The sequence below is a fragment of the Muscardinus avellanarius genome, assembly GCF_963383645.1.
Source record: "Muscardinus avellanarius genome assembly, chromosome: 7".
NCBI lineage: Eukaryota > Metazoa > Chordata > Mammalia > Rodentia > Gliridae > Muscardinus > Muscardinus avellanarius.
This window is the reverse complement of record NC_137793.1, coordinates 107,539,955-107,558,121: the sequence shown is the minus strand read 5'-3', so window position 1 is coordinate 107,558,121 and position 18,167 is coordinate 107,539,955. Positions and strand designations below refer to the sequence as shown.

The following is an 18,167-nucleotide window of genomic DNA, read 5'->3' as shown; positions in this document are numbered from 1 at the left end:
TATTTAAGCCACATTCCAAACCTATTAATCTGCTTAAATCTAGGAAATAGAGTATGTGAGACTAGATTTTCATCCTTAGGACTCCACCTATAAAATTGTAGAATCTTGCCGGACATGGTGGCACAGGGTTGTAATCTCAGCATTCAGGAGGCTGTGACTGTAGGTACGCGGCTGTCCACAAAGGCCCTCTGCAACTCAGCGAGACACTGTTTCAAAAAAAAAAAAAAAAAAAAGAATTGTAGAATCTTTATCTATGGTCTCTTGCTCACTTGAATTTTAAGATTCCTGCTGAATTAAAAAATTGAGTTAGCCGGACGTGGTGGCACACGCTTGTAATCCTTGCACTTGGGAGGCGGAGACAGGAGGACTGCACAGGTTCGAAGCCAGCCTCGCTAGCTTAAGAGACCCTGTTTCCAAATAAAAATATAAAAAATATGTCTGGGAGTGTAGCCCGGAGGTAGAAGGGTTTCCAGGCACCCCAGTACCACCACCAAAAAAAAAAAAAAAAAAAAAAAAAAAATTTGAATTAGTCAGGCATAGTGGAATGTGACTCTAATCTCAGTGTTTGGGAGGCTAAGACAGGAGGATTCAGGTTCAAGGCCAGCATGTAGTAACTGAGTAAGACTCTGTTTTGAAATTAAAAAAAACTATTCGTATAGCTGGGGGTATAGCTTAGTGGTAGAATCCCCTTAGGTTCAATCCGTAGTAACATAAAAAAATGAGTTCATGAATTTCTGAATACAGTTGGTACTCCATTCCTGAGGGTTCTGTATCTGCATATACAATGAACGACAGATAGAAAACACTTTTAAAAAATGTGTCTGTACTGAACTTGTAAAGACTTTTTTTTTGTCCTTATCAAAACATAACAACTCTTTACTATCTATGGGGAGCCCTGGAGCCACCACCCTCAGAAAACAAGGGGTGATCATACTAGAACTGAACTCTTGCCTGCCTGCCTGCCTTCTTTTATTGTGGTACTGGGGATGGAACCCAGGGGCATTCTACCTCCGAGCCACACCCGCAGCCCTATTTTTTATTCTTTATTTGGAAACAGGGTCTCACTGAGTTGCAGAGGGCCTCACTAAGTAGCTGAGGTTGGCTGCGAACATACACTCCTCCTGTCTAGGCCCCCAAGTACTGGGATTACAAGTGTGGACCACCATTCCTGGCTCATGTTTATTTTGAAAATGTGTGCCTTGATGCTAGACATGGTGACACACACTTGTAACCCCAGTACTTGGAAGGCTGAGGCAGGAGGATCACAGGTTTGAGGCCAGCCTCTGCAACTTAGTGAGACCTTGTTTCAAAATAAGATATAAAATAGGGCTAGAGGTGTAGCTCAGAGGTAAAATGCCCCTGGGTTCAGTCCCCAGTAAAACACACATACACACACACACACACACACACACACACACACACACACATACACACACACAGACAACAGCATAAATAAATACAGCCAGGCTGGTGCTCATAATTTAGTACATGGGAGGCTGAGACAAGAGTGTCACAGGTTTAAAACCAGCCTCAGCAACTTAGTGAGACTTTGTTTCAAAACAAAAAATAAAATTGGGTTGGAGGTATAGCTCAGAGGTAGAATGCCTCTAAGTTAAATTCCCAGTACCCCCCAACAACAAAAGTATGCCTTGTTTAAGGTTTTTTCCTAAGCATTTGCTATGACTCACATTACCAATACTATTTATTATTATTATTATTATTATTAATTATTTGTGGTACTGGGGACAGAACCCAGGGATAGTCTACCTCCGAGCTACACCCTTAGCCCTAGTTTTTTTTTTTTTATTCTTTATTTGGAAACAGGGTCTCACTGAGTTGCAGAGGGCCTCACTAAGTAGCTGAGGCTGTCTGCAAACCGCAGTCCCTCTGTCTCAGCCTCCCAGATGCTGGGATTACAACCTGCGCCACTATGCCCAACTCTATTATTTCTATATTCAGAACATCAACTTAATAAATAGTATCCCTTTGGTATAGAATTAGGATTTGTATAATTCTTGCTTTATCTATCGATGTGTGTATTCATCCTTTTCTTTTCTTCTTTTTAAGCCAAAGACATTGACAGATACTTTGATCCCTGAAGAATTTCATATTGTGTCAAGTACAGGAGTTTCGGGTTTGGAGTGTTACGACGAGTGAGTGCTGGGCTCGGTACTGAGAACCTGGTGTGTCGCACGCGTCCGCTTTCTCCATAGAGCATAAGTATAGTACACTCACTTTCATAGTGTGACGAGGAAACACTTGGGCTAGCCATTCTAATACAATTCAAGAAAGATTTTTAAAAAGAGTGAGAAAGACTTACTTGGGAGGGAGGGAGGGAGGCTGAGCCCGGAGGATCGCAGGTTCACAGCCGGGCTCAGCTACTGAGTGATGCCTGGGTAACTTAGTGAGATCTTTTTTCAAAATAAAGAATAAAAAAATAGGGCTGGGGGTATAGTTCAGAGGTAGAATTCCTGTGGGTTTAATTCCCAGTACAGAAAGAAAGAAAGAAAGAAAGAAAGAGAGAAAGAAAGAAAGAAAAAGAAAAGAGTTTTGGCTGGGTGTGATGGCCAAATCCCAGCACTTGGGAGGCTGAGACAGGAGGATCGCAGGATTGGGTCCAGCCTCAGCACTTAGTGAGACTCTCAGTAAGCCAGCAAACCCTGTTTCTAAACAAAAAACTAAAAGGGCCGAGGGTGAGCAGGGCGTGGTTGTGCACATCTGTAATCCCAGTACTGGGGAGAGTGAGACAGGACGATCACAGGTTCAAGGACAGCCCTAGCAAGGTCGTAAGACTCTCAGCAACTTAATGAGACCCTGTCTCAAAATAAAAAATAAAAAGGGCTGGGGGTATAGCTTAGAGGTAGAATGCACCTGGGTTCAGTCCATAGATTCACAAAAAACAAAACAACAACAAAGGTTTTGAGTGTAGTTCAGAAGTAGAATGCCACTGGGTTCAATACCCAGTATTACACAGACACACAGAAAAGAGTTATAAATTTTAGTGATTAAGTTATTCTATCATCTTCTGCTATTTAATTTTGATTTTTTAAAAAATGGAGCTTTGCCGGGCTTGTAATCCTCGTGCTTGGGAGGCAGAGACAGGAGGATCGCGCAGGTTCGAAGCCAGCCGCACTGGCTTAGGAGACCCTGTTTCAAAATTTAAAAAATATAAAAAATAGGTCTGGGAGTGTAGCCCAGAGGTAGAAGGACTTCCAGGAACCCCAGTACCAAAAAAAAAAAAAAAAAAAAAAAAAAATGGAGCTTTGAGCCGGGCATGGTGGCGCACGCTTGTAATCCCCGCACTTGGGAGGTGGAGACAGGAGGATCGCGCAGGATCACGCAGGTTCGAAGTCAGCCATGCTGGCTTAAGAGACTCTGTTTCCAAATTAAAAAAAAAAAAAAAAAAAAAATATATATATATATATATATATATATATATATATATGTATACACACACACACACACACACACACACACACACACACACACACACACATATATATATGTCTGGGAGTGTAGCCCAAAGGTAGAAGGGTTTCCAGGAACCCCAGTACCACCAAAAAAGGAGCTTCGTTCTGAATGCCTGAAATGCCCTTTAGGAGTGGTTTGAGCAGTGCCCATGTAGACAAAGGGAAGGGCCCTCTGAGCCAGAATCTTGTGATGAGTGCCCAGGGATCTGTTCTATAGTGCAGACGAATCAGCTTTTCTTTGATTCCTCTTTATGGCACTGAATAGAAGAAATGATAGAACTAAAAAAAGCCACCGAAGCTGGTTATGGTGGCACATACCTGTAGTCCCAGTACTTTGGTGACTTTTTTTAGAGCTATTATTTTTTCTATAATTATTTACTGGTATTTTACCATATAGACTCACAGATTTCTATTTTATTTGATGGATTTAGTTCTTTGCAATTTTATTTATTTATTTATTTATTTATTTATTTATTTATTTATTTATTTTGGTGGTACTGGGGTTCCTGGAAACCCTTCTACCTCCAGGTTACACTCCCAGACACCTATTTTTTTATTTGGAAACAGGGTCTCTTAAGCCAGCACGGCTGGCTTCGAACCTGCGTGATCCTCCTGTCTCCGACTCCCAAGCGCGGGGTGTTGCAGACTAATCTCAGTCGGGTCGTTATTGTCCGCTCCCGGTCAAATCCTCAGAAAGATGGGGCAAAAGGCAGGTGGAGTTCTGCAGAATCTTATCTGCAGCGATTCTTTCCCTTTAGGGACTAAATATTCTTTAGGTCCCTAAATGACGACGCTTTGGAAAGAACCTGAGGTGGACAAAGGCTTCTTGAGCCAATGACACTTTATTATGAAAACCCCAAGAAATTTATACCCTTCCCCAGTAAAGTTAAAAGAAAAAGGAGGGTGGGTGTCTTTCAGCTGGCTGTTGGCCTTCGAAAAGACCAACTCCTGTTCTTCTCCAAGGTCTTGCAGATAAGCAGTTCCAGGTGGCAGCCTCCCAGAATAGTCAAGGCTTGGGAGCTTCTCGGGGAATCTTCTTTAACTTTTCCTGGAACTTTTCCATCTTTTTGGGCTCAGTTCATATAGCAAGTGTGGGGAAATGTGGTGATTCAGGTGGATGTGATGGAGTTTCTTCAGGTGTTGGTACCTTATCTTCTAAGTCTGAAAGCTTAAGCATACTCACAACACAGTTTGGCAGACAAAATATCACAAACAATACCACAAGGTTCTTAGTTTTAATTGTCAGATGTATTTCCTTAACTGCTGAGCACTCTTCTTTAGACAACAAGCCTATTAAAAGCCTACTCATCTTTAATAATCCACTTCCCTGTCACAAACTCTCTGCAGCCTGCTTCTAACTTTCTAATTCCTTCCTTTCCCAGTTGGGACTTTCTTATGATAAGCTCTTCTTCATGCAAAAATGCTTTTCTTACTCTTACGGTATTTCCTTTCCTTCATACATATATATTTAGAACGTCTGTCATTTATTTAGTCATATTCATTTCTAACTATGCGGTCAGTCAACAGTCTTTTTCTTTGGGTCTATTGTATTTGGGCAGCTAAGTTGTTTATCAACTAAATTGCTTTAAGGTCACACATAAGGTTTTTCTCTGTCTCTGGGCAGGATTTCAAGGGTAAACAGTTACTTTGAACTGAGCTACTTTGTCGGAGTTAATGGATAGTGATGAAGGTCAGAGGCCATTTGTGATTGCTGCAGCTGGGGTGCTTATCACAGTACCTGAATTCTGGCCAGTCTTTTCATTATTGTTGAGCAGAGCCAAGGACGTTTAGACAAATTATTAGAGAGTTTATTTCTACGGACTCAGTTTCTTTTTATAGTCCTGATTTCACATCACTGGAGCAATTCGTGTAGAAAGTTAAAAGGAATAATAGTGAAGGGTATCTAAAAGTGGGGGGTACTTTGGCCAGAGACGATACCTCCTTCTCGGGGCTTTTTTGCCGATTAACTATGTGGAGTGGGGTCTCAACACATAGATGCCGAGGCAGCAGGATGTCTTGGCAGCGGGGATCACAAGCGTGTGCCACCACGCCCGGCAATATTATTTATTTTGATGTGCAATTTTTTCCTATTTGACCAGTGACAGCTCCTTTGAGCTGGCTCTTCTATTCTTGGGAGATGATTCCAACATAATTTGAACTTCCTTAATTTTGGCTCAATACGATTTCCAGGTATATCTTATATTCCCCTATTCCAGCCCTGAAGTGGGATATGAATCATTTTTCCAGGGAGTACTGAATGTATTTAGTGGATAAGGGGACTTCGAAGCCAAGATTCTGGGTGCTAGATGTATATGTTGCTCCTTGCTAAGTCAGTGAGGCTGACCTTGAATCTGTGATCCTCCTAAGTACTGGGATTACAAGTGTGCACCACCTGTAAGCTATATTTTGACATTGTATTGATTTAAATTCTGAAAGTAGTGCTTATTTATCAACTGTGTTATAGTAAAGCACAGAACCAAAGGACATTCCTATTTACTAGGGGAGACACAGTTATCTGCCCAATAATGCATTCAAAGGCTTACCATCTGATTCTTGGAAAGAGTTTCATTATGATACTGAGGCGTAAACAGACATGCTCACAAGGCAGATGTGGCTGGAAGTTAGGAAACCTTGCTTCTGGTTTCATCTTTGCTTCTTAAACATTCATTCAGATAACTTCTGGGAAGATGGCGACCGAGAAAAGCGGGGCTTAAGAGCCCCGCTAACAACCAATCTCCATTACCACAAAATCAGCGCCTTTCATAGCCAGAAAACACCATCACCAGAGAAACAAAAAAATCACCAGGCTCCAGAGAGAAAGCGGACTGAGAACAGAGCTCAGAGCCACAGAGGAGATACACCGGCCTCATGCCCGAGGACGCGGCAGCAGCGCCATACTGCTGGCGGCAGCGGCGAGTTCACCGGATGGCTACAGCAAGCCGAGGTGAGCCGCTGCGGAACAGCCAGGCGGGATTTCTCGGCGAAGGAACATCTAAAGCTCCCAGTGGCTGAGCTCAGCACACGTTGCAGGGATTCAGAATGGAAATCAAAACCAAGAAATACGCCAGCCTCACGGCCGAGGGCGTGGCAGCAGCGCCATATTGCCACCGGCGGCAGCAGCAGCGAATTCACCAAGTCCAGTACGGCTACATCTGCGTACTCAAGAACAGTGAGTCAAATTGCGGGCCACAGAGGAGAAATCCCAGTACTGTACTCCCAGGGACTTGACCCAGTGGGGGAGTGGCGTTGGCAGAGATATCACACCATAGGAGAACGTGCAACCTGGCACCCCCCACAGTCTAAAGCAGCCTCTATCGACTCTCTGGGTCGGAGACTCTGTGATACAACCCAGTAAAGGAGTAGTGGGGTCTGAGATACTACAGACTCGAGATCCAGAGCACCTTAAGTGAAGTCATAGTGACCCAAGGGAAGAACCCAGAGAAGGCACAAACTTCGAAAATCATGGGAAAGAGGAACAATACTGGAGCAATGAATGCCCACAACCCCACAACATCAGAACCCTATAAAACAGAAAATCAGAGATTTCTAGAAGATCAAATCATGAAAATAACTGTAGAAATAATAGAGGTGCTTCGAAAAGAACTCAGAGAGAGCCAAAAAGAGATAAAGGATGCAATTAATGAAGTAAAGGCCTCAATTCAAAGCACAAACAACCGATTAGACCACATGGAGAACAGAATCTTGCTCTTAGAAGATGATCATTCCAAAAATGAACGCATAGTTTCTAATCTAGAAAAAATATCCGACAGCAGGAATCTGATATTGAAGAAATATGGGCCCATTTTAAGAGAGCTAACCTAAGAATAATTGGAATAGAGGAGGGAAAAGAAAGTGAAACCAAAGGGATCAATAATCTCTTCAAGGAAGTAATAGGAGAAAATTTTCCAAACATAGAGCAAGAGGTTGATACACAGGTCCAGGAAACTTATAGAACTCCCTTTAGACAGGATCGGAGAAGAGGATCCCCACGCCACATAATTGTCAAAATGACCAATGTGGAAGCCAAGCAAAGAATCTTAAAGGCAACAAAAACAAAGGGCCAAGTGACATTCAGAGGCAAACCAATTAGAATCACTCCAGACTTCCCAAACCAAGTCATGAGAGCCAGAAGGGCTTGGAGTAACATATTCCAAACTCTGAAAGAAAACAACTTCCAGCCAAAAATGTCCTACCCAGCAAAACTTTCTATCAAATTAGATGGAGAAATAAGAAGCTTCCATGACAAACAGAAACTGAAGGAATTTATGTCTTCAAAACCAGCGCTAGAGAAAATACTCAAAGAGATTAACTACAAAGAAGAAATAGGTAACACACACCAGAACCAGAGAAATAAGATTTTCCATCCAACAGACAACTAAGATTGGTTATCTGTGGAGATTCATTATTTATGTTAGTCTTTTACCTATCTCTAAATTGTATTGTTTGCCTTTATTGTTAATTTTTAGGATTTCTAGTTGGAATATTAATATACCTTCAGATATAGCATTTGGAAATATTTTATCCCATTCTATTAGTAACTTTTAACTCTGTTTACATTGTCTTTGGATATACAATATATTTTTTTTTATTTTTTAGGGAGTTTGTATACTCTTCTGTTGCCTGTGCCATTGAAATCATATCCAAGAAATCACTGCCAATTTCAATGTTGTGAGGTTTTATGACCTAGATTTTCTCCTAAAAGTTTATAGTCTTAAGATTTATATTTAGGTCTTTTATCTATTTTGAGTTAATATTTGTATATGGGATTAGGTAAGGGTCCAATTTTATTCTTTTCCATGTAATTATTATTTTTCAACAATATTTAGTTAAAAGATTATTATTTCCACCACCAAATGTTCGTGGAAACCTTGTCAAAAATAACTTGACAATATAGGGAAGAATTTAGCTCTAGGCTTGTATTTAACTCCAATGGTTTATATATCTGCCTTTAGAACAGTACTACACTGTTTCAATTATTGTAGCTTTATATGGTTTGAAATCAGAAAATATATATCTTCTAGCTTTGTTCTTTTTCAAGATCGTTGTGGGTATCTAGATTCCATATTCCATATTAGGATAGATTTTTTTTTCTGAAAAATAAATATATAAATATATGATAGTTTCACCAAAAAAAAAAAAAATAGAAAAAAAATATTCTCTGGTAAGAAAGAAAGCAAAAAGAAATATTGAAATGTTATCTTTAAGTCATCAAAAGCTTGGTATCAGACAAATGAAACTGTTATGTGAGATTATCATTTTTAATTTTGGATAAATTGCTATAATACTAGATGTCAACCACTAAGCCAAGCATGGGAGGGAGGGATGGGGAGAAAATGGGGTGGGGATCGGGTGGGGGCTGACTGGGCGATGTGTGCATGTATGTCTACAAAAGTTTGTATACCACTATGATATATGAATACAGTGCACCAATAAAAAATTTAAAAAAAACATTCATTTATTTATTTATTTATTTTGTGGTACTGGACATAGAAATGTCATATTCGTGTCTGTAGATGCCTGTAGATATTTAGGTATATCTTATATGCAAACAAGTGATCTTCTTGGTTTTTTTTTTTTGGTGGTACTGGGGTTCCTGGAAGCCCTTTTACCTCTGGGCTACACTCCCAGACCTATTTTATATTTTTGAAACAGGGTCTCTTATGCCAGCATGGCTGACTTCGAACCTGCACGATCCTCCTGTCTCCGCCTCCCAAGCACGGGGATTACAAGCGTGCGCCACCACGCCCGGCACAAGTGATCTTTTTGATTGCTTTTCTACCTCTCAAAGGTCATGCGACCGCTGGCCAGCCTTCCTTCCTTTCCATATTGGGAACTGGACCCAGGGGTGCTCTACCACTGGGCGACATCCCAGCCCTTTTTATATTTTGCGGCAGGGTCTCACTGAGTTCCTGAGCCTAGCCTTGATCTTGCAATCTTCCTGCCCCAGCCTCCTGAGGTGCTCAGATTACAGGCATATGGCTCCATGGGGTTTAAGGTTATCACGTGACTTCTTCCAGCTTTAGCTCTGGAATGAGCCATGGCTCGCTTCTTCAGGGAATACTGATTTCTTTTAGTGCGAAAGGTACTCAGAAACCAAGATTTTACTAGATATGCTGATAATAGTTTTGTTTTTTCTTTTCTTTTCTTTTCCCCCTCCCCTTCACTCCCTTTCCCTTTCTCTTTCTTTTTTTAGTTTTTCTTCCTTTTGTAGTGCTGGGGTAGAACGGGCCTTGTGCCTGCTAAGTATATTCTCTACCTTTGAATTACATCCCATCCTCAGAATATTTTCTTAATGTATTAAGTCCCACATTTTCAGTTCTGTAAATTTTTAGTGAAATTGACACAGGTACATTAAAATAGGTTAGAAATAATAATCTAAAGTTTATATATAATTATATTAATGAATATTATGTCTATATTATTGTATAGTTATTTTACATACATATATATAATTGTTTTGGTGGTACTGGGGATGGAACCCAGGGGCCTTCTCCCTCCGGGCTACACTCCCAGACCTATTTTATATTTTATTTGGAAACAGGGTCTCTTAAGCCAGCTGAGGCTGGCTTCAAACCTGTGCGATCCTCCTTTCTCAGCCTCCCAAGCCCGGGGATTACAAGCGTGCGCCACCATGCCTGGCTAATTATTTATATATTATATGCTATATTTAAGTTTTTATAGGCATTCTACATTTGAGATGATGGAACGAAATGGATTAAAATAACTTTTACTTGTCTTATTTATTGTAGCAAATATACCACCCTCCTCACAGATAGTGAAAACAGGCTATTGCTCTTCCCATCTATGTAAGTACAATTTATTTAATTATGTGCGCATTTATTCCTTTTTCTTGATATATTATTAAATAAAATACATTGAAATCATAACAGAAACCCAAAGCAATAATTACCTATGTTTCTGTAATTTATTCAATTGTTCTCATATATCTAGTTGCATATTCAAATTTACATATATATATACATGTAGCCTAGTATTTAATACTATAAAATTCTTTTTATATGCTAAATTTAATCATTAGTATTTCTTCATTTTGCTAAACTTTTCCCCCTTATCTTTTCTTTGTCTGTTTTTTTCTCACATTGTAAGGTAAACAATGTTATCTCTCCACATTTTTTTAATGTTCTTTCCATTCTTCACAAGAGTTATATAGAGTCTTTGAAGGGAGAATTATTTTCCTTTAGGAAAAAGAAGATCATACTATTTGTATTTTTCTAATTTTTTCTACTATATTATTGATATCCCACTACAATAATAGATATCTCTGATGTTTTAAAATGCCATTAATATTCTATCATATATGTGTGTGTGTGTATATATACATATATATATATATATATATTTTTTTTTTTTTTTTTTTTTTGGTGGTACTAGGGTTCCTGGAAGCCCTTCTACCTCTGGGCTACACTCCCAGACCTATTTATTTTTACATTTTTATTTGGAAACAGGGTCTCCTAAGCCAGCGCGCGCAGCTGGCTTCGAACCTGTGTGATCCTCCTGTCTCTGCCTCCCAAGCGAGGGGATTACAAGCGTGCACCACCACGCCCAGCTATATATATACTTTTTTTTAACAAGTCATTTGAGGATGCCCCATTTTAATGCTAATTATTGTAATGCTAAGGATGCCTCCTTAATATTTCAGGAAACCCAACAAGAGAGTCGAAGTGGTCCAGCTGAATGATGTGATGGAGGCCATGCTAGAGAAGGCTGGCGCAGAGAGTCAGGAGTATACAGGACCAACCAAGGTGACTGCAAGGTCAAAGCAGCCCAGGCGGCGAGAGCACGTCCTTGTCCGTGGAGAATTTCCTCCCAAGCTGGTCTTTACTGCTCTGGCTAAACAAGCCTTGCTTATCTTACTTATCTTCTGCCAGATGCACAACCTGCTTCACGTACTGAAGAAGGAGCAGACCATTTACAACACTGTGTTTCATGAGCTCATTCGCCAAGTCAGCGTGGACTGTGCAGATCGGGGCGAGCTCCTTTCCAAAGTCAGGTTAGAGTCCTTCTTGGAAGGCTCCATTCTCCTTCTGGATTTTCTGTTAGAATTGTGCCCAAGTCTACTTTTGAGAAAGCCACAAAAGTACATTTCTGCTTTACTGATATCGAGGGACCTCGTTACACTTTATTATATTATCTATGAAAATCTTCGTTGGGGTGTGAGGCCTTGGTAAAAGCCCGAACCTTCGTTTTTTCATCCGTAAGTGAAGATAAGAGCTACCACGAAAGGTTTCATTTGTGGGCTCATTCTTGAATCAGTGGTATTTCTTGAGTCCCTACTTGGCGGCACGTATTGACAGTGCCTCATAGCAATGGACTGAGATTTAAATGGGAATCCAGAAGTAAGTGCTCAATAAATAGAATAGTTATTGTGGGCAGTGATAAATGCGATGCTTACTGCCATTCTTCCTATGACTGTAGTGCTTCGGCCAAACTGAAAGCAGTAGCAGAATCAGAACACCTTGGTCAAGCAGGGTGTGGTGGTGCACGCCTGTAATCCCAGACTCCGGAGGCCGAGACAGAGGATTGGCAGTCTCAAGGCCAGCCTCAGCAACTTACTGAGGCCCTCTGCAACTTAGTGAGACCCTGTTTCAAAATAAAAAGATACAGTAAGGCTGGGGGTGGACTCAGTACTGGGATTATAAGCATGCCCACCACGCCCGGCTAGTTGGCTGCTCTTTAACCGTGGACTTCTCAGAGCATGAGTCCGGATGCTTTTCTGAAGGACTTGCTATCTTTGTTCCCTTCTGGGATCCAGGCTCCATGCAGTAGTCCTGTGCTCCCGGTCTCCCATCTTGACGTGGACCCAGGCGTAGACTCTGCGTGTCACTGTTGAAGGGGCAGCCTTGACTTTGGTTTGCTTTACTGATGCTACTGACATCTCTCTCACCATTCCTAGTTCTCATTGTTGGTTCTTTTCTTTTCCATCCCTAGAAATTTCTGTTCTTCCTGAAAGCCCAGTAATACTTTTAAAAACATGCTCTCTCATGGATCTACTTGTACATTAATGGGGGATCTAGTATTACCGGAATAGGAAGGCCCTTCAGAGTGTCTAGTGTGCCAGATCTGAAGGGGGGAATTCCTAAAGAACATGGTTTTTGTTTTGTTTTGTTTTGTTTTTGGGTTTTATTTTTGGTGTGTGTATATGTGTTTGGTCCTGGGGAATGAACCCAGGGGCATTCTACCTCTGAGCTATACCCCCAGCCCTATTTTTTAAAGTTTTTATTTTCAAAGAAGGTCTCACTAGGTTGATGAGAGTCTCACTACTTACTGAGGCTATTCTTGAACCTGCAATCCTCCCGTCATAGTCCCCCAAGTATTAGGAATACATGTTTTTATTTATTGATTTTATTATTTATTAATTTTTTTTTTGCGGGCCTGAATATGGAACCCAGGGGCATTCGGCCTCCGAGCTACACCCCCGACCTATTTTTTTATTCGTTATTTTGTTTTTGTTTTGTTTTTAATTTTTTGGTGGTACTGGGGTTCCTGGAAGCCCTTTTACCTCTGGGCTACACTCCCAGACCTATTTTATATTTTGAAACAGGGTCTCTTAAGCCAGTGCGGCTGGCTTCAAACCTGCGCGATCCTCCTGTCTCCGCCTCCCAAGCGTGCACCACCACGCCCGGCTTTTATTCGTTATTTTGAAATAGGGTCTCACCACGTTGCGAAGGGCCTCACTAAGCAGCTGAGGCTGTCCGCAAACTGCATTCCTCCGGTCTCAGCCTCCTGAATGCTGGGATTAAAACCCTGTGCCACCACGCCCAGCTTAAACATGTTTTTAAAATTGATACTTTTTACCAGGCATGGTGGCTCACACCTGTAATCCCAGCTATGCACAGGAGGCTGATGTAGGAGGATCCCAAGTTTGAGGTCAGCCTCAGCAACTTAGCAAGACTATGTTTCAAAGTAAAACAAAAAAAAAAAAAAAAGGAGCTGGGCTGGGAGTGTATCTTGGAGGTACAGTGTCCCTGGGTTCAATCCTCAGTGCCACAGAGCAAACAAACAAATCTCACTGCATTCAACAAGGCACTCTGTTAGATATTATAAAAACAGGGCTATGTAAGACATGGTACAACTGTCACCACAGGGTTTATAATCTGGAAGAAGAAATAAAACAAGTCCTTATTTTTATTTTACATCATAAATATCATATTCCAAGTAATTATAGCTGTGGTTATAATTTTCCATAATTGTTCATTTTCTTGCCTGAGCGCGGCTGGAAAACAGTCTTGGTTCCTTTCTTTTTCTGTCTGTTCTTCCCACGTGGATTTTGCGAATGTCTGTCTGCTATTTCTTTCCTAGCATTGCTTCCACACTCATCTATTTTCTTGCTCCCTTTCTCCTTTTCTTTTCCTTTGGATTGGGGAGAGAACCCAGGAGCATTCTCCCTCTGAGCTACACCCCCAGCTCAATTTTTCTTTCTTTATTTTGAAACAGGGCCTCCCTAAGTTGCGGAGGCCGGCCTCGAGCCTGCCACCCTCCTGTCTCAGGCTCCCCAGCCACTGGGCTTACCAGCGGGCGCCCCGTACCCGGCTCCCCTTTTCCTGTTGTTTTGCACCATGTGCTCTTTTCTTTGTTTGCAGGGAGAGGTACGTTCAGATGCTTGACCGGATTGCTCAGCAGATGATCGACTTCTACAAAGACCTGGTCACGCAGCGAATGATGGACCAGCGCATTCTAGAAGAACTGTACAATTTCAAGAATGTTATTGAAGAACTGACCAGGTAAAATCTGTGCCGGACATGATGGTGCACACTTGTAATCCCAGTACTTGGGAGGCTGAGATAGGAGGACCTCAGGTTTGTGGCCAGCCTAGCTCCTTAGTGAGGCCCTCTGCAACTTAGTGAGACCCAGTTTCAAAAATAAAAAAATATTGCCAGGCGTGGTGGCGCACGCTTGTAATCCCAGCGCTTGGGAGGCGGAGACAGGAGGATCGCGCAAGTTCGAAGCCAGCCTCGCTGGCTTAAGAGACCCTGTTTCCAAATAAAAAAGTATAAAAATAGGTCTGGGAGTGTTGCTCGGAGGTAGAAGGGTTTCTAGGAACCCCAGTACCACCAATAAATAAATAAATAAATAAATAAATAAATAAATAAATAAATAAATAAAATAAAAAAATAGGGGTGGAGCTGGGCGTGGTGGCACACGCTTGTAATCTCAGCATTTGGGAGACTGAGACAGGAGGATTGTGGTTCTCAGCCAGCCTCAGCTACTTTGTGAGGCCTTTTGCAACTCAGTGAGACCGGTTTCAAAATAAAGAATAAAAAGTAGGGCAGAGGGTGTAGCTCAGAGGTAGACGCCCCTGGGTTCCATCCCCAGGTTCTTCCCAAGAAAGTCAGCACCACATCTCTAAAGAGAGTATAAATAAAATAACAAACATTCCTGGTGTGGAATGGCTTTTATCTTCTTTTCATGTTTAGCAAGAAAACCCAAGGAACTGGATACTGTTGTAGATACAGACGTAGGGAAACGGCCTACACAGGCTAACACAGAACCAAGGCTCTGCTGCCTGTGATAGGGAGCGACGCGCTCCCTTCTGATCAAGATAGAGGTGGGACTTATCTTGATCAGATTCGCAGAGCAGCGCCATCACAATGTTAAGGTTCAGGTTCCCAAGAGAAGGAGCAACGGTCATCGACCAGCCTCGTGGCAAGGTGATTTGTGGCAAGAACAGGCGGGCCAGGCGGCCCTCGGGGGCACGGGCAGCGCGGCGCCTCGCCTGCCGGCGCCTCCGTCTCCATCGCGGAGCGCCGCCGTGTCTTCTTTCTACCTGTCCAGAGTCTTCGCCAGGCTTCTTGATTTGTCTCGTGGGGCCGGAAGCTCCTCAGGAAGGGGAGGCGCACGCGGTGCCTGAGACGGCGCCTGACTTCTTGGGGAGAAGCAATTCGGAAGTTTCTAAAAATGCATTTGTAATTTCTCTACTTTGTTTCAGGGAACTGTGTCTGGTCCGGGCTCATGATATGAAATTAACAAAGGAAGCAGAGAAAGCCCACAAGGATTTGGCCAAGGCTCTTTTAGATGCTGAAAAGAATGCTAAGTGAGTTGCTTAAAGTTTATATAAATCAGATTTATCCAAATCATAGGGGGTCAGCCTGTGTAGCTTCTGAAATAATATTTATGATACAAGCTGCTTTTTGTGTGTTTGTCTAGTACAACTTCAAGCTGGGAATGATGGTACACACCTGTAAGCCCAGAACTCGGGAGGCTTGAGACAGGAGGATAATGTGTGCATGGCTAGCCTCAGCAGGTTAGTGAGGCCCTCGGCAACCTAGTGAGACCCTGTTTAAAAATAAAAAAAAGTATACGCCGGGCATGGTGGTGCACGCTTGTAATCCCAGCACTTGGGAGACTGAGACAGGAGGATAGCACAGGTTCGAAGCCAGCCTCAGCTACTTAGTGAGGCTCTCAGCAACTTAGTGAGACCCTGTTTCCAAATAAAGTATAAAATAGGTTTGGGAGTATAGCCCAGAGGTAGAAAGCCCCTGGGTTCCACCTCCAGTACCACACACACAAAATAAATAAATAAATAAATAAATAAATAAATAAATAGGACTGGGGTGTAGCTCAGAAGTAGAATGCCCCTCAGTTTAATCCTCAGCACCAAAATATAAGTAAATAAATAACTTCAAACATTATTATTATTATTATTTTGGTGGTACTGGGTTTCCTGGAAGCCCGTCTACCTCCGAGCTACACTCCCAGACCTATTTTATACTTCTTTTAAATTTGGAAACAGGGTCTCTTAAGCCAGCGCTGTTGGCTTCCAACTGCGTGATCCTCCTGTCTCTGCCTCCCAAGTGCGGGGATTACAAGCGTGCGCCACCACGCCCGGCTTCAAACATTATTTTAAAATATTATTTTCTAAAAATATATATAAGTATGAAGTCAGGCACAGTGGCACATGCCTGTGATCCCAGCTACTTGGGAGGCTGAGGCAGGAGGATCACAGGTTTGAGGCCAGCATCAGTGACTTAGTAAAACTTTGCCTTTAGATATATAATTAAAAGGCTGGACATTTAGCTCCAGTGCTCCAGGACTTGCTTCCCATCCTCTAGCTCTGGGTTTAATCCCAGTACTGAAAAAAAAAAAGGTTTAACCTAATAGCTAACATTCAGTTATTTAAATGGAAGGTACATGTGTTCACTATAATGCTTTATTTGTCAGAATGAAATGTTTCATAACTTAGAAAATTTGACAAGCAAAGAAATAGGATAAATATATCTCATCCTGTCATATTCTAAGTGCTTTATTTATAGTGACACCTTTAATCCTCATGATAATCCCCAAAGGTAGATAGTATCCTAACCCTAACTTTACATGTGGGCAAAGCGAGGCCTGGGACATTAAGTGGCTTCTCCAGAGCCGCAGAGTGAGCAGCTGGCTGCACTCTCGCTGGCCTCCCCCAGAAAACCAGAAAGCGAGGCCCGCAGACAGCGCTCCGCACCGAGACGGGTGCCGGGACCAAGAGCACATCTCCAAAAGTAAGACCGGCTTTCTTATTTTACACCCAGAATGAGAAAACAACCAAACTTAGGTAAAGTAGGCTACATGTGATTTTAGAATTTAAGAAGTTGGTGTCAAGCATGGTGTAGTGGCGCACACCTGTAAGCCTAGTACCTGGGAGGCTGAGACTGGAGGATTGCAAGTTCATGGCCAGCCTTGGCCACCTGGAGGTGTAGCTCAGAGATAGAATGTCCTGGGTTCACTCCCTAATACTGGAAAAACAAACAAACAAACAAACAAACAAACAAACAAACAAAACATGGGGGGTGTTTGGGAGTGTAGTTCAGAGGTAAAATGCTTCTCTGGGTTCAATCCTCAGTACAATCTCTCTCTCCTCTCTCCTCTCTCCTCTCTCCTCTCTCCTCTCTCTCTCTCTCTAGTGGTAGTGAGGTTGGAACCCAGGGGCATTCTACCTCTGAGCTACACCCACCAGCCCTATCTTTTATTCTTTATTTTGAAACAGGGTCGCACTGAGTTGCAAAGGACGTAAGTAGTAGCTGAGGCTGTTTGCAAACCTGGATCCTCCTGTCTCAGCCACCTCTCTTGATTAACCTGGGTCCACTTCCGTAGTTAAATACTAGTCAGCAGTTGCTATGTAACTTTCCTGTGCATGTTTTTATATTTTACTATGTATTTACATATAAAAACCCCAATGTATATTGTTTCTTGCTTTCATTTTTCTTTTTTTTTTTTGGTACTAGCAGTTGAACCAAGGACATTCTGCCTCTGAGCGATAACCTCTGCCCTATTTTTTTATTCTTTTTTTTTTTTTTTTTAGGTGGTACTGGGGTTCCTGGAAGCCCTTCTACCTCCGGGCTACACTCCCAGACCTATTTTTATACTTTTTTTATTTGTAAACAGGATCTCTTAAGCCAGCGTGGCTGGCTTCGAACCTGCGCCATCCTCCCGTCTCCGCCTCCCAAGCGCGGGGATTACAAGCATGTGTCACTATGCCTGGCTCTTATTCTTTATTTTGAAACAGGGTCTCACTAAGTTACAGAGGGCCTCATTAAGTAGCTGAGGCTGGCCACAAACCTGAGATCCTCCTGGCTCAGCCTCCCAAGTACCGGGACTATAAGCTTGCACCACAAGGTCTGGCTAAAGATAATTTTTTTTTTTTTTTTTGCAGCACTGGTGATGGAACCCAGAGATATTCTACCTCCTAGCTACCACCCCCAG

The 18,167-nt window shown here is 42.2% G+C and overlaps 1 protein-coding gene across 1 annotated transcript in view; it reads left to right on the top strand.

Moving 5' to 3' along the window:
* AXDND1 (axonemal dynein light chain domain containing 1) overlaps window positions 1–18,167 on the top strand; it is a gene marked incomplete at both ends in the record, with an annotated part of 66,274 nt that overhangs the window by 8,120 nt on the left and 39,987 nt on the right. The window contains 6 exons of the mRNA XM_080698771.1: window positions 2,068–2,153; window positions 10,220–10,276; window positions 11,131–11,233; window positions 11,360–11,481; window positions 14,072–14,212; window positions 15,418–15,522. Coding sequence (XP_080554897.1) covers window positions 2,068–2,153; window positions 10,220–10,276; window positions 11,131–11,233; window positions 11,360–11,481; window positions 14,072–14,212; window positions 15,418–15,522 — 614 coding nt within the window. The remainder of the gene's footprint in view (window positions 1–2,067; window positions 2,154–10,219; window positions 10,277–11,130; window positions 11,234–11,359; window positions 11,482–14,071; window positions 14,213–15,417; window positions 15,523–18,167) is intronic.